General features: G+C 40.6%; 1 protein-coding gene across 1 annotated transcript in view; it reads right to left on the reverse strand.

Moving 5' to 3' along the window:
• Positions 1-15,714, reverse strand: part of fig4a (FIG4 phosphoinositide 5-phosphatase a) — a 135,181-nt gene that overhangs the window by 96,378 nt on the left and 23,089 nt on the right. The window contains exons 6-7 of the mRNA XM_080744384.1: positions 5,280-5,449; positions 2,723-2,851 (exon numbers count right to left, since the gene is read on the reverse strand). Coding sequence (XP_080600510.1) covers positions 2,723-2,851; positions 5,280-5,449 — 299 coding nt within the window. The remainder of the gene's footprint in view (positions 1-2,722; positions 2,852-5,279; positions 5,450-15,714) is intronic.

Consider the following 15,714-nt stretch of genomic DNA (forward strand, 5'->3'; position numbering starts at 1 on the left):
AAAAGGTTATGGCCATGTTGAAATGGAATAAGCACTAAGCAAGATAGTTGCCATAATAGATTCTGCCCTGTCTCTCCATGTCTGTCTCCTAATGTTCCCTCTCCTCCATGCTCTCCCTCCCTCTCTCTCTCTCTCTCTCTCTCTCTCTCTCTCTCTCTCTCTCTCTCTCTAAGTGATGATTATTTTTTTCACCATTTAGCCAATAGAACCTGCCTGCTACAGTATGTACAGTAGACTGAACTTGAGAACTGAAAGTGGCCAAGCAATTGCTACTGGTGTTGGATCCAACTTTTTCGTATTTCCCCCCATTGAATGTATGTATGTTTGTTGTTTATGTCATCATTATCTTTCAATATACTGTAACAGTCGACAATCATTTAGCATTTAACCCCTTGGTGTCTGCGTCTCATTTAAGCATTTCCCACAGCTCCAGCAGTCGAACCTAGTAGATAACTAGCCCAGATCACACTTTGGTGCCTTATAGGTGCTATAGCTACAACCCTGAAGTGTCACTCAACCCCTTGTGGCACAAGTAGGCGTTACACAAACACTTACTACTAAACGTACTAAAAGTTATATCTTCCATCCAAGCAGAGGGACTGCAGCTCATCTGGTCATACATGCACAAAGGGATGCTTCCACCACAACTCAACAGATGGAATGATTATGCAAGCGCCAGTGTTTACAAATCTGATAACCATTTCTTAACCCATTTAGGCCTAGAATTATTGAATGCTTGAACCGGTGAAAAATAGCAGATATACAAGCTCACAGCGCGGCACCGAGTGCCGCGCTGCGAGCTTGTAGATCTGCTATTTTTCAATAGCTAAATCATAAAATAATGATACACAAAATGTGTACCCGTTCTAAATGGGTTAATTGCCATCATCATTGGTTTTTCTAAGGCCTTGGAGATAAATAAACAGACATTTCTTCTACAGCGCTTCGCAGAGGAGCGGCACGCTGGCTCATAGAACAGCCCACGTGTAGACTAAGGTCAAACACAATTTAAAAAGCGAGTCAGTGATAAGGCAGCCTAATGCACAAGAGTGTGTGTGTGTGTGTGTGTGTGTGTGTGTGTGTGTGTGTGTGTGTGTGTGTGTGTGTGTGTGTGTGTGTGTGTGTGTGTGTGTGTGTGTGTGCGTGCTTAACCAAGGCTATTCTATTATAGCCTTGGTTGGACAGTTAATAATACACCGGTCTCCCGTATTGCCTTGGTTGGAAAATGTATAATATTTCAAATGAAATTGAAACCTTGACAGTAAATATGTTTTGCCCAGTTGTTATAACAAGACCGAGGGTCAGCTATCCCCGCTAGCAGCCACTAGTGGCCATGCAGCTCTTTACACCCATCTGGGGATGTTGCTGATCATCAAAATCAGTAGGCTTCATCCTGCAATTAGCTTATTATTAGATCATGAGATATTGTGTGAAAAGGTGACTGTTGGTATTGGGCTCAGGGGGGGCTTTTAAGCCGTGACATCATTTTGTAGGCAGAGAAGAACTCTGCCCCCAGAGCATTTTCTGTCCCTTGCTATTTCAACAGATCCGAGACAGAAATAACGACTAAAGTATAATTCTAACACTTTCCTTTCAACAACAAAGAGAAGAAAAATGTGTAAATAGTAAAAATAGTAAAAAGATTCACGGATACTGGGGGCAGAAAATCTCCTCTGCCTCCAAAATGATGTCATACTTAACAGCCCCTATGGGGTCACACAAATAGTGAGGGTTCTCACCCCTGGGTGTGTGAATGCACTCAGCAGGATTCATGGAAAGATGACCATTATATTTTGAGATGTGGAAAGTCTGACAAGAGAGTCGATACAGACACAGAGATAAAGTGGTTCCTAAGACAACTGTTTGCTTTAACTCATACCCTGCCAAAAAATACGTTTTCTATAATAAAACATTTTTTTGAAAAAAAAATTTTTTGAACCTCCAACAGTGTACTAGCCACGATCGCGATCGCGAAATTGCATGTTTAACCCCCATACCAACCCCATCTTTCAAACATGGCAGCCATGTTTGTTTACATTTGAAGAAAACATAAGGGCTGCCTTCTCCTGAATGCCTGAACGGATTACCAAGCGGATTTTTTTGTTTGAAAGCTGTGAAAAGCATGCACATGCATAGTGCATGATCTGTGCACTAATGTGTGCACCAGCGTGCACACTATGTTTTTAACCCTTTGTTGGCGAACCGGCAATATAAGAGGTCCCACTTTAAATATGGCACAGAACGAGTTAATTTGATTGGTTGCCTGGGACAAAAAGTGACATTGACGAGCGGTACGACTCTATGCCGAGTTTGCAACTATGAGAAAATATGTCCCGAAAAAACACACAAAGTGCATCAGAAGAGGAGTGCGTGCCACGCACACCATAGGCAACAATAGCTTAGCACAGGGGTCCTCAACGTTTTCAGGCCAAGGACCCCTTAGTTGAGAGAGAGATGAAGCAGGGACCCCAACACCACCTGTTCATAGATTCCATATGGTTTCATCGTTTGACAGCACAACCATCAGTGTATTTTGGATTCATGTCAATGTGTGTTTTCAGATATTTAACCACTTGAACCGTCAATATATAATAAACTTGATCTTTAACTCTGTACTTAGTCTACTCTTTTCCCCCTGTACACCAAACCTCTTTGACAAAAATAGCAGATCCACAAGCTCACAACGGGCGTTGGGAAATTGCCATGAAGGACCAAAGGATACTGGACTGGCCACAGAAGCCGTGGATGATGTACATGAGCCAGTCGCGATGCACCGCGTCCTTGACCCGTTCCAGGAGCTTCCCGTTCCACACGTACTTGAAGTAGGGCTCGTTCTGGAGGCCGTGGACCACTGTAAGGAGAGGACACATAACACATCTGGTTGGACCAGTGTATCCAAGCAGGATTAAACCCATATAGGCCTAGAATTATTGAATGCTTTAACCAGTGAAAAATAGCAGATATACAAGCTCACAGAGCGGCACCGAGTGCCGCGCTGCGAGCTTGTAGATCTGCTATTTTTGAAAAAGTCGTGAAAATGCGTGCAAATCTTTGAATATACTTATGTATTTTCAAAGCGAACGTTGGTAAATCAAATGTTGCTTCTGGGGGGGTCCCTGGAACTAAATATTTTGAGATGGGGGTCCGTGGCCAAATACATATCATTTTGGGGGTCCTTCACATGAAAAGGTTTGAGCACAACTGACATAGTAGTCTCTCAAGAACAGACTAACTGAGCTCCATTTAAGAGAAAAGGACCTTTTCTTTGACGATGGCTGGCCAGATTGCTGACATAGAAACGTAGGTTTTTCAAAAAAACCTTAGAAGGATTCAAAAGACAGAATCGGGTCAAAATTCTAATTTTCACGGTTTTTCAAAAATAGCAGATCTACAAGCTCACAGCGCGGCACTCGGTGCCGCGCTGCGAGCTTGTATATCTGCGATTTTTCAATAGTTAAAGCATAAAATATGATACACAATAATGTGTACCCGTTCTAAATGGATTACATATCACCTCTGGATGGATCAGGGTATCCAAGCAGGATTACATACACGTTGAGCTGACCCTTCAAATGGAAGGGAAGCTTAGCTCTGCTGACGCAGACAGCGAAGCAATACTAACTAACACTGAGCTGCAGGATGACTTAACTCATCCACTACATTGGACGAGTTTGACGAGCTATAGTTATGGGTCCACTCTGCTTATGACGAATATGACGAGCTATCAATTAGCTTTAATAACTATAAAACAAAAAAGTATGATCGCCGATTCGCCGTCCATAGCGCTCTGTGGACCCGCCCTATTCACAAAAAACGGATCTAGATGTTCCAGAACGGAAATGGGGGGGCGGGACAACGACGTCTGTATCCTGTCTGCCGAAATGTCATCCGGTTCAATGTTGTGCAACACCAGCGTGGCGCTCCGTCGGTTTCGCTTTGAGCGATGGAAGGCTGTAGTGCTTTGTTGCTTACCCTGCCTGGATCGTATTGTGAATGCAATCGGTGAACCATCGCGCAATGGATTTGCGCGCGCGCCCACGTTAAAGGTAGGCAAAATCCTGGCGGTGTGGACCCTCAGAAGGGTCTTAAAAATAGCGGTGGGTGAGTTAATGATCCGTTGCTGGCGCTTATAATATGTATGTATGTGTGTATGTATTTATGCATGCATGATGCATGTATACCGGTGTATGCATATGCACCATCTATCACGTACTGTACATACATGCATACATACACGTAAATCTGTGCACCAAAGATCGTCTAAATAGAGTTAAAGAGCTAAACTAAACTAATACAGAACAAACAATAATAGTATAGTATCCTGCACTGAAATGTATTTTTTTGTTTTTTTGTTTTGAAAAACGATTCATTATTTTTCTTTCTTTCTTCATGGATTGTCTTGTGTTTTTGTTTGTATTGTCTGAGTGGTAGCATGTTATAAAAAATTGAAAACCTTGAATAAAATAATGTTAAAAAAAATGAAAAACTATTTATTCAAAAATTACAAAAATGTATGTGGCTACATTATATACTGTACATAGCAGCAACTACCTCAAAAGAGATACCTCGATGCTTTTATCGTAATCAAATATGTCTGGGTTAACACATTTGTTGCAATGAAAAAATCTCTCTGACGGTCCAAGATGCCATGTCTCCATAGACTTCATGCCTAGATCATGCACCACGTGTGTGTGTGTGTGTGTGTGTGTGTGTGTGTGTGCATGCTTTTCACAGCTTTCAAATCAAAAAAATCCGCTTGGAAATCCATTCAGGCATTCATGAGATAGCAGCCATTATGTTTTCTTCAAATGTAAACAAACATGGCTGCCATGTTTTAAAGATGTGATTGGTATGGGCCGGGGGTTAAACATGCAATTTCGCGATCGCGATAATGCCTAGTGCCTTTTTTTTTTTTTTTAACGGCCCAAACTTGGGAAACTCGGGGTTGGCACAGGTATGGTACCTATACAAACTCGGGAAACTCGGGGTTGGCACAGGTATGGTACCTATACAAACTCGGGAAACTCGGGGTTGGCATCAGATGTGTTAACAACAAGCCTGAGAGGTAAAGCAGTGGTTCTCAACCTGTGAAAAGAGCAGATCTACATTGCTCACAACGCCTCGCGTTTATGTAGAGCTGCTATTTTCACAATAGAACCGTGTTATGCAAAATGTAATGCCTCAACTCTTAGTGGTCCCCTGTTAAAATATGATTATTTTGGGGGTTGCGGGTTGAGAACCACTGTAAGGTAAAGGAAGGTGTAAGGTTTTCAGCTGACCATGTGTGGGCAGGCCTTCGTCCTCAAAGATGTCAAAGCTGTCCTGCTTGTTGTGTGCGTCGTGGGCCTCCTCCTCCTCCTCCTCGGCCGTGGGCGTCTCCGGCGGCTCACACGGCCTCTGCAGCAGCGTCAGGTTGTACTGCAGCGAGTGGCTCAGGTCATAGCTGTAGCTGTGGGGAACCATGGGACATAGAAGAGAGTCAGGTTGTACTTAGTGGCTCACAGTGTGGCTGTGAGCTTGTAGATCTGCTATTTTTGATGAAAATGTGTGCAAATCTTTGAATATATGTATTTTTTAAGCAAACATTTATAACTCAAATTTTGCTTCTGGGGCAGGGGCATGGAACTAAATATTTTGAGATGGGGGTCCGTGGCCAAATACATATAATTTTGGGGGTCCTTCACATGAAACATAGGTTTTTCAACACATTTTCACGATTTTTCAAAGATAGCAGATCTACAAGCTCGCAGTGTGGCACTGTGAGCTTGTATATCTGCTATTTTTCAATAGTTAAAGCACAAAATAATTTAAGTGAATCCTTGTACCCAGGGCCCAGAATTTGGTGCGACAACCCTGCACACGTGTAAAATCCTCAGTGTTCAATTAACATTTGGTTACAGTCTGTCTCCAGACTTAGAAACGGGTAAAATTAGCACAGAGGGTCTTACTTGTGTGATGGCATTTACCGACAATGCCATTATTTAAGCTGTATTGCGTGTGTAGAGTAGAGTGTCCGTTTCCCAAAGTACAAGTTGTCCAATAAAATTTGTGGAAAGAGCTGGACTGAGTAATACTCAATTCACAACAATGTTGGTTGTGATTTTCTAATAATCCTTGACATTTCTCTTAAGCTGCTTGGAGTACTGGCTGAATATGACTATGAATATGAATATGACAGACAAAATAACTTTGGCAATTGTTGGCCATCTGCAAGAGATTTGGTGACGACGGAAAAAAAGCTGTTGAGTTCTGTCCCGGGACGTGCAAAGAATGTTAGAGAGGCAGTGGCTGACATTTCTAAAAGGGCCCTTTGGTGAAAATATTGAAAATAGCAGACCTCCAAGCTCACAACGCGACGCATTGTGAGCTTGGAGGTCAGCTATTTTCGTGCTTGATACCGCGCTGAAGTTTCTGAACTAAGCTAAATGAAATCAATACTTGAGATGTGGCGTAACGGCATGGATTTCTACAGAGAGAGGGCAATTTGTTCAACATAAGATGCTGCATTCAAGTTCAGGAGAGTTGGAAAAGGCAATTCTGTTGAATGCTGCCTTCAGGTATGGCATGGAAAGAGGGCATTTGCATTTCTTTCACCATGGTAAAAGATCTCTGTATCAACTCTATAGCAATGATTGCTAAAAGAAAATGCAGCAATTCAACACACATTTTAACTAAAGAAAATCACGTACTGCGCTATTAACACTTCGCCAGCCGAAATAGAATGGCTTGTTGGTAGATTAGCCGTGAAATTTCTATTATTATATTATGATCTGAACAGCATTCATTTTACAAGATCCATCAGTGCAATATCATGTATTCTCCATCCCCCCACCCCTTCACGATTCCCCGTTGAAATCTCACCACGATCAGCAGTGAAATTCCTCAATCTGCATTGGCATAGAGTGGAGGTTTTGGCCGAGGCATCTTCTCCCTGTGCGTTTCGCGTGCGCGATCCGTTCACGTAAATGTGGGCGCAAATAATCCAAGTACACTCTTAGAACAAAAACTAGGCTCTACTCAATTTTATTGGTGAAACATTTTTACACTCAAAAATATTGAGTAAATATTACTGATATGAAATCAGGTAAATGAAACTCAATTAATTTGAGTAAAAGTAACCAAAACTTTTACGTACTTATTAACAACTAAAATTGAGTACAATGACCTAAAGAAATTGAGTAGATTTAATTAAATGATTCAGTCAATGCCACAAAAGACTACAAGTAAATAAATTGAAATATTAAGTAGATCTAATTGAATATTAGAGTATGATTTAACAAAACAAATATGTCACATTTACTCTATTCATTTACTTTTATTGATTTAATTCATATAGTACCATTTTACCCCTTTCATTTACTTTACCTTTTACTCCAGGAGTACATGATGTCAAATGAATACACATGAAATAATTATGCAGATAATTATGTTTTTAATCAACTCATTTTGACCATTGTAACACCACATCAAGTATGAACATTCAACATACTTTAGTATGTAAATGACATGCAACAATGCCTGCAAAAACAATATGTTTAAAGATAATGATCAGGAAAGGGGTATCCCTGACACTTTTAAAATTTTTAAAGTTTACTAAAGAGCAGTGTGTGTTCACAATACTGTATAAGTACCTCTAATTGAACTGTGCATACTGTAAGTAAGCAGTCTGTCAAACATTATGCACCATAAGAACAATGAGCCCATCAAATAAACAGTAAGTCATAACCACAAAATACATTAAAGAAGACAGTCAGAGGCCATTTGGCATGAAAGGAAATCACAACTTGGAATATGAAATAATAAATAAGCATTTACAGTAGCTCAACATTTAAACATATTGACTATGCACACGTGTAATGTCTATATGCTAAACTGACCTGTTTGCATTATGACTCGAATGCACCAGAAACAAACACTTTACATGAACTAATTACTATCAGCAACAAATACCATTGCAAAAATGCTGTTTTGACAATAAATCCACTTTCAGTTGGTTATACCCACGTTCTGAGAGCATCTTGCTGAACAGTAGTCGGCAAGCAGACATTTTTTCAGTCTCTGAACTTTGGCTGAAAGGTGTCCGGGATCCAACTCAACTAGTACTTTTTGGAACATCTCAAGACCATATCTGAGGTTCTTGGGGTATCTCAGATTAAAGGCATAGAACAGTCCCAACAGATAGCAGCAGATCCCCAAGATTGTTGAGGGCAGTGATGCCCTTAATCACAATACCTACATCAGTAGGTTCATTCATTGAGTCCTCTTGGTTCTGCAGCAGGTAGATCTTCATCTTCATCACCACCTCCTCTGTCAACTTCTCTTCTACTCTGACAGGTGCACCAGCAGCTTCCTTCCTGCACACATTGTGAAGATAATTGTTTAGAGCTCACTTTCAGGCTAAATGTTACAAGACACACAGACACACATTGAGCAATCCTAGCTGTCTCCACACATGCAGCCCTGGGCATACTCTTGAATCAGTTGGACCAGACATGCAACGGATGCAACAGCCATTCAGCCAATGTCACAACCTTCTCTGGACATCACTATGCTGTTCCTTTGCATGTGATGGTCTCATCCACGATCACATTAAAACGTCAAAAAAAATATTTTACTAACTTGAAAGTCCTTGATCTTGACACTCTCTTCTTCCAGATGGTCGACGAGACATCGGATGATGACCTCTCATGTTCGTTGATTGGGGATTCCTCTCTGCAGAATAGAAACATAATTATTTGAACAATAAAGAAAAAGTATGACTGCACTTTCATAAACTAACATAAACTTTGTCAATACAATTGTTTCCACAACCCAGTTTTAGCAACGGAAGCTGGGAGACTGTCCTTAGTAGCTATTAAGACATACATTAAGAAATGAATAATCAGGAGAGAGAGTTGCAGGGGATAAAGATGAGTTTAGCATAAATTAATGTAGTAATTATTGTCATTAGCCAGGTGAAATATAATTAAAGCAGTTAGAGTAAATGAAAGTTTCATACCTGAAGTAGAATACTCATTTGTGCCCAAACTGCCCTTCTTGGACTGGAACATGGACAGTAGTTTGGGGGTATAGAAGTCCAACATTGCCATACATTTTGGCTCAAGATTCAGTGTGGTGATCATCCTGAACTTTGCACTAACCTGGAAGACAGAGATGAGGGGAAGACAGTAAAAAAGAAGACGTGAGATTATAGATCTGGTATTTTCCCCCAGGATAGGGATGCTAGGGTATACAAGTGGTTAACTACAATGACAAGATGTCTGTCACATTCAGGTCTAATTCCTGTAACCATTTCTGTAAACATCTAACAAGGCAGGCCAACTATCCTTGATGTCTGCTGGCTGACAACATCATGTCATCTAATGCTTAATATCTGCAACCCAATTTTACAGGGATATAGTTAATAATAATAATTGTATACTTCAAAAAATAGCGGATATAGCTGATCTACAGCTCACAATCTTGAGCTTGTAAATTGGTCATTTGAGCATTTCTGAAGAAAAGAAAAGATAATAATTCAAATAACTGACAGCATGTGAGGCTTAGTCAATTTATGATTCCAATAATTACTTGGCCAAACCAAAATCAAGGAATACCGTATAATCATGTTGCTTATTTACTTCATACTTTTTCCAAGTCTTTTACACATGTAATCCTCATTGAACACCATAATAGATACATGTAGATAATATGTAGGCCTACCTGTGCATTTTATCTTCATTGTACACACCATTGTATGCAGCTGTGCATAGCTTGTAATAAATGCAAAAAGTCATGACTAGAGGGCTTGCACATTACCCTCACTGTGACCTTAGCTGCAAACCTTTGTAAAGAACACAAGTTATACCCAATACATTTATGTAGCCTATATGCACAAAGATACAGTAAATCTACTTACCAATATTTGCAAACACTCTCCAGGTCTCTTGTTGAAAAAGATGTGTGCTGCTGCTGCTGCTGCTGCTGTTTGTTGACAGAATGTTCCAGTAGAATTTTCCCATGAACCCTTTTTTTCCCATGAACCCTTGTGTACAATTTTGAATCTTAGTCATATCTACTCAATTGTTTAGGTTGTTGTGAGAGATGAAAGATTATTTAGTTGGAATGAATAATAATTAAGGGTCTTTTTAAATTGATCCATATAAGTACTCCATACTCAAATATTATGAAGGAAAATTACCAAAACAAATTGAGTATAATTCATGAATAAAATCAGTTGGTCAAATACTAATTTATTCTCACGAAATTAACTCAAATAATATATGTACATCTAACTCAAAACGAACAGTTGGATTTTTACTCATTTCGTTTGGTGTGACCTACTCAAACAATCACATACATGATATTCAGTGATTTTATTGAGTAAATATAACTTTTTCTAATAGTGCCATATACTCGGCCGCAGAATCATTTCTCAGAGTGTATGACTCCACAGTCAATGTGAACATTTTCGCTAGCTTAGCCCCTAGCAGTCCAGCTATGCTAACGCTAACGTCTAAACCATAAATGGATGGGAGCTGGGAAGCTCTAGCAGGGAAAGGACCTGACGTCACTTCCGCTTCATGTCAGAGGAGCCATGCGCTATCGATGGACGAGCGGTGACTAGGGAAGGTTAGACGATCGACGATTTTTGGATAAAAATCATTTATTTCGTTTTTAATGACCCAGTATGGTAAAAGATGGCCCGGCTGAGACTCCTTGTTCAGATGTCCGGTATAAAACGGTTTTAACACTTATGTTGCTATGATTTTTTCTCTTCAATGTCCCACGTTGCCATGGTTACCATAGACTTCCATGTAATTGCGCAATTGTGTAAAAAGTGCACGCCCATGCCTAGATGATGCACCACGTGTGTGCACACTGTTCACAGCTTTCAAACAAAAAAATCTGCTTGGAAATCCGTTCAGGCATTCATGATTTATCAGCCATTATGTTTTCTTCAGATGTAAACAAACATGGCTGCCATGTTTGAAAGAATGGGTTGGTATGGGGGTTAAACATGCAATTTCGCGATCGCGATCATGCCTAATACATTTCTGGAGGTCAAAAAAAAATGTTTGAAAAAAAAAATTGAAAAAGAAAAAAAAAAAAAAAAAACGGCCCAAACTCGGGAAACTCGGGGTTGGCACAGCGGTAGTACCTTTTCAAACTCGGGAAACTCGGGGTTGGCACCAGATGTGTTAATATGGGCATCTCCATACGGCTGTCAAAGTGTTAACATGCAGCAACGTTGGATTGATGCCATCACTAGGGACCAATACCTAATGGGCCTGACGCTGGCTGAAGCTGAGCCCCTCTCACTGAACCACCCAAATTGGAGAAGGTTAGGGCTGTCACAATTATTACATAACATAGTCTAATCGCAATTATTTGAGGTAATCGCAATTATTTTACATAACCGTCATAATTGTTTCCATGTTGAGAAATGTTAATATAAATTATTTTACATAACCGTCATAATTGTTTCCATGTTGAGAAATGTTAATATAGTTACAAACACTTTCAAAAAGTAGTGGAAATAGCAGATCTACAAGCTCACCACGCGTCGCATCGAGCTGGTAGATCGGCTATTTCCACTATCAATGTTCTTTTTTTAAGTATAAAGTTGTCAAATATGTCAGTAATTTCTGTGTATATTTAGGTTATGTGTCATATCTACCATGTGCAACTTCAAAGCCTAAAAAGCGAAACAGAAATGTTATTGTCAACGACAAATACACAATTAAATTGTTAATTGCAATTATTTGAGGGACAATTAATCGTCATGTAAAATGTCATAATTGCGACAGCCCTAGAGAAGATTGGTGAATCTGATTGGCACTAAGCATGGCGCCGCCACCGTCGCCGAGCAAGAGACCCCGATGATGATGGCCGGTAACATTGTATTGTCCTAGTTCTCTTGCATTCACTTCATTATAACAGCCTTTGCTTGCTTTGCTGTGTGGTAAACTAGGTCAGTGGAACACTACTGAAGAGCACCAAATTTAATATCAGTCTATTTTTCATGATTGTGGTTCAGAATGTTTCTTTAGCAAATTATAATGCCTTGCAAAGAAAAGTGTGTCACATACTGTGTGCTGTACATAATACATTGATGTCACGCCAAACTGTACTGGAAAAGAGGACCAGGGTGTTTAGATGAAATGGTACTGGCTGTAATTTTCTGTGTAATTGCGACCGTCAGGTCACAGTTACTATCAAAACCTCCACCAGCTTTTTTCTACCGTACAGCAGTGCTTCTCAACCTGTGGGTCGGGACCCCCAGGGTGGTCCCCAAAATATTTTGGGGGGTCCCCAGATGATTAACACATCTGGTGCCAACCCCGAGTTTCCCGAGTTTGAAAAGGTACTACCGCTGTGCCAACCCCGAGTTTCCCGAGTTTGGGCCGTTTTTGAAAAAAATATATATTTCTTTTTCAATTTTTTTTTTCAAAAATGTTTTTTGGACCTCCAGAAAGGTATTAGGCATGATCGCAATCGCGAAATTGCATGTTTAACCCCCATACCAACCCATTCTTTCAAACATGGCAGCCATGTTTGTTTACATCTGAAGAAAACATAATGGCTGATAAATCATGAATGCCTGAACGGATTTCCAAGCGGATTTTTTTGTTTGAAAGCTGTGAACAGTGTGCACACACGTGGTGCATCATCTAGGCATGGGCGTGCACTTTTTACACAATTGCGCAATTACATGGAAGTCTATGGTAACCATGGCAACGTGGGACATTGAAGAGAAGAAATCATAGCAACATAAGTGTTAACTTAATGTGCAACATTGTTTTCTCACTCAACAGTAAACAAACCAACATAAAGTTTAAGTGTATAGAGGGTATCTGCACGTTTCTAAAGTGACAATTTAACCGATTTAGTGCCATTCCCGAGATATCTCGTGAAATGTACTCGAGTATCTCGAGTGCCAATCCCGAGATATCTCGCGAAAAGTAATATATTACTGTAACGGCGGTTATCCTACCGTGTACAATGGCGGATGGTCCCGAGCCGATCTCCGTCGCTGATTTATCATCATCACGGATCCACGAGCACAAAATAGTAATCCCATAACATTGAGGCAGACGGGGGATCTCATCTTTAATGTCCATTATCTCAAAACAACACTTTAGAAGCGAAGATGGCAATAGATGCTCGCTTATAAAACACATGTTGAAAAGCATCGATCCGATCCGCCATGACACCACGTAAACAATGATCGATTCCGGTGAAGGACGCGATGACGTCAGACCGGAAGTGTTTACGCTGTGGACTTCTGGCCTTCAAAATAAGATAGTGGCCGTTAATGGAGCCAGCGAGAGGCACTCTGGACATTATAATCCGTTAATTTCTGGGGCTCAGAATGGGTTAAGGACTGTTTAACTCATTTCCTGCCATTTTGAATATGCTGTCTTTGGGATTTCCCTGCCAGAAGGCTCCATAGACTTCCATGTAATTTATAGTGCACAGATCATGCACGCCCATGCACAGATCATGCACCATGTTTGTGCAGGCTGTTCACAGCTTTCAAACAAAAAAAATCCGATTGGAAATCCGTTCAGGCATTCTTAGCAGCCATTATGTTTTACATGTTATGTAAACAAAGATGGTGGCCCTGTATGAAAGATGGGGTTGTATGGGGGTGGAACATGCAAAATCGCGATTGAAATCATTGTTTACTAGATTTAATGGGGTCCAAATTGTTTGTTTTTTTTTGTTTTTTGTTTTTTCAAACTCGTCATACTCGTCTTAAGCAGAATGGACCCATTTATATAACACGTCAAACTAGTCATAAGCAGTAGATTAGTTAATACCTCTAAAATGACAAAATAAACATTGTCCAAATTGTCAAATATTAGAGGCAGAAATTGTGAAAATAGCTGATCTACATGCTAGATCTGCCATTTTCACAATAGAACCGTGTTATACAAAATGTAGTCTCGCGAGGCCAGACTGTTGCCTCCGCGATTTGGGCAAATGTTCCCGGCATACAGTCTGGCAAACGGAAATAGAAACGATGAGTGCGAGATAAAGCTCCTTTGGTGCAGTAGCAATAACATGTCCTACTAGAAGCGTTATGTATCATTTCACTCTTTTTTGGGGCGTTATTTTGTCTTTCTCTGATGTTGTTGATGCTACTTCCATGATGTGTTCAAATGTTTTCTTAAACTATACACCCATAACAAGAATTATACTGCTCGAATGACTCTGTCTGTGCGAGTGTGCTTCTGTTATGTTTCCAGTGGGACTACAGTTCTGTGTAGCAGTGGCTACTTCCGATACTCGCCGTTCGGGAGCTGCCGTTCTAGACTCTATATAGCATTCGGAGATTGTGGAATAGTGTTCCGGCTACGCAAGACTATACAAAATGTAATGCCTCAACTCTTAGTGCTCGTCAGGGTGGGGGGGGGTCTCCAGTTAAAATATTATTCTTTTGGGCGTCGCGGCCTGAAAAGGTTGAAAGGTACGGCGGCATATACAGTAGGTGCAACAGGCCTAAATGGGTAAGACAATGTGTGTGTGTGTGTGTGTGTGTGTGTGTGTGTGTGTGTGTGGTTAATTCTCAATGTGAATCACAATTTTATCTCCCAAAGAATTTAGATCGCAATTCTCTTTCACAATTCTTATTTTCTCAACAAATAAAATAAATGTATTGGACTCTACGCAACTCATTTGCTGCCCTTCAAAAATGGAACTGAATGACTGAACTGCCAGGATTTCGTTTTTAACGGATCATGCACGGATCGTGCACGGATCGTGCACCACGTGTGTGCACGCCGTTCACAGCTTCCAAACAAAAAGATCTGCTTGAAAGATCTCCGTGCAGGCATTCATGAGATATCAGCCATCATGTTTTCTTCAAATGTTAACAAACATGGCCCCATGTTTGAAAGATGGGGTTGGTCTGGGGGTCAAACATGCATTTTCGCGATCGCGATCATGCCTATTATAGGAAGTAAAAAAAGAAAAAAAGAAAAAAACTTGGGCCGTGGCGGCCTATAACAACAGGAATAAAGCCATTTGCACACAGGACAGTTGCGTTTTTTTCGTTTGCTGCATGAATAAAACGCATTGGATTTGGTGTGCAATGCCGTGCGGAATTGGCGCTGCGGATCCCAAAAGGAGTCATAGAAGGAGTGGTGAGTTTTTTACCGCATGCACCAAAGGCGCACGAATCGAACTGGGTTCGATCGAGAAAAAAACGCACGGTCGCAGCCACTCGTCGCACGGCTAATTCGGATCCAGTGTGCACGAGGTCGTAGAGAATCATTGTTTTCTTTTTAAAAAATTAAATTGTCCGTTTTATCCGTGCGGATAAACGCGCCTGTGTGCAAAGGGCTTAACTCAGGCAACTCGGGATAGGGCATTCTATGACAGGGGTTCACAAACTTTTTGGGCTCGGGGCACCAAAGTGCTTGACTTAAACAAAAATAACTCATCTGATTTCCTCTCTTATTTACGAACACCTAACTTGATTAACTTTAAGTTACAGCTTTAGATTAAACGATAAGGAAAACTAGAAAAAGAGCTACTCAGAGCACATGTCTCCGCCAGGTCAGGTAGGATATCGTGAGCCAGCAATGTTCGGAATTCGCCAAACAGGACGGAATATGAAAAATCTCACGGATCCGTCTTGATCACTTGCCTATAGCGATAATTTTTACCAATTTGCGTGATGTTTGGACACAAGGTGAAGGAGTAATATACATTTTGTCCAAACAA

This window comes from Nannobrachium achirus (genome assembly GCF_963921795.1).
Source record: "Nannobrachium achirus genome assembly, chromosome: 16".
In the NCBI taxonomy this organism is placed as follows: Eukaryota; Metazoa; Chordata; class Actinopteri; order Myctophiformes; family Myctophidae; genus Nannobrachium; species Nannobrachium achirus.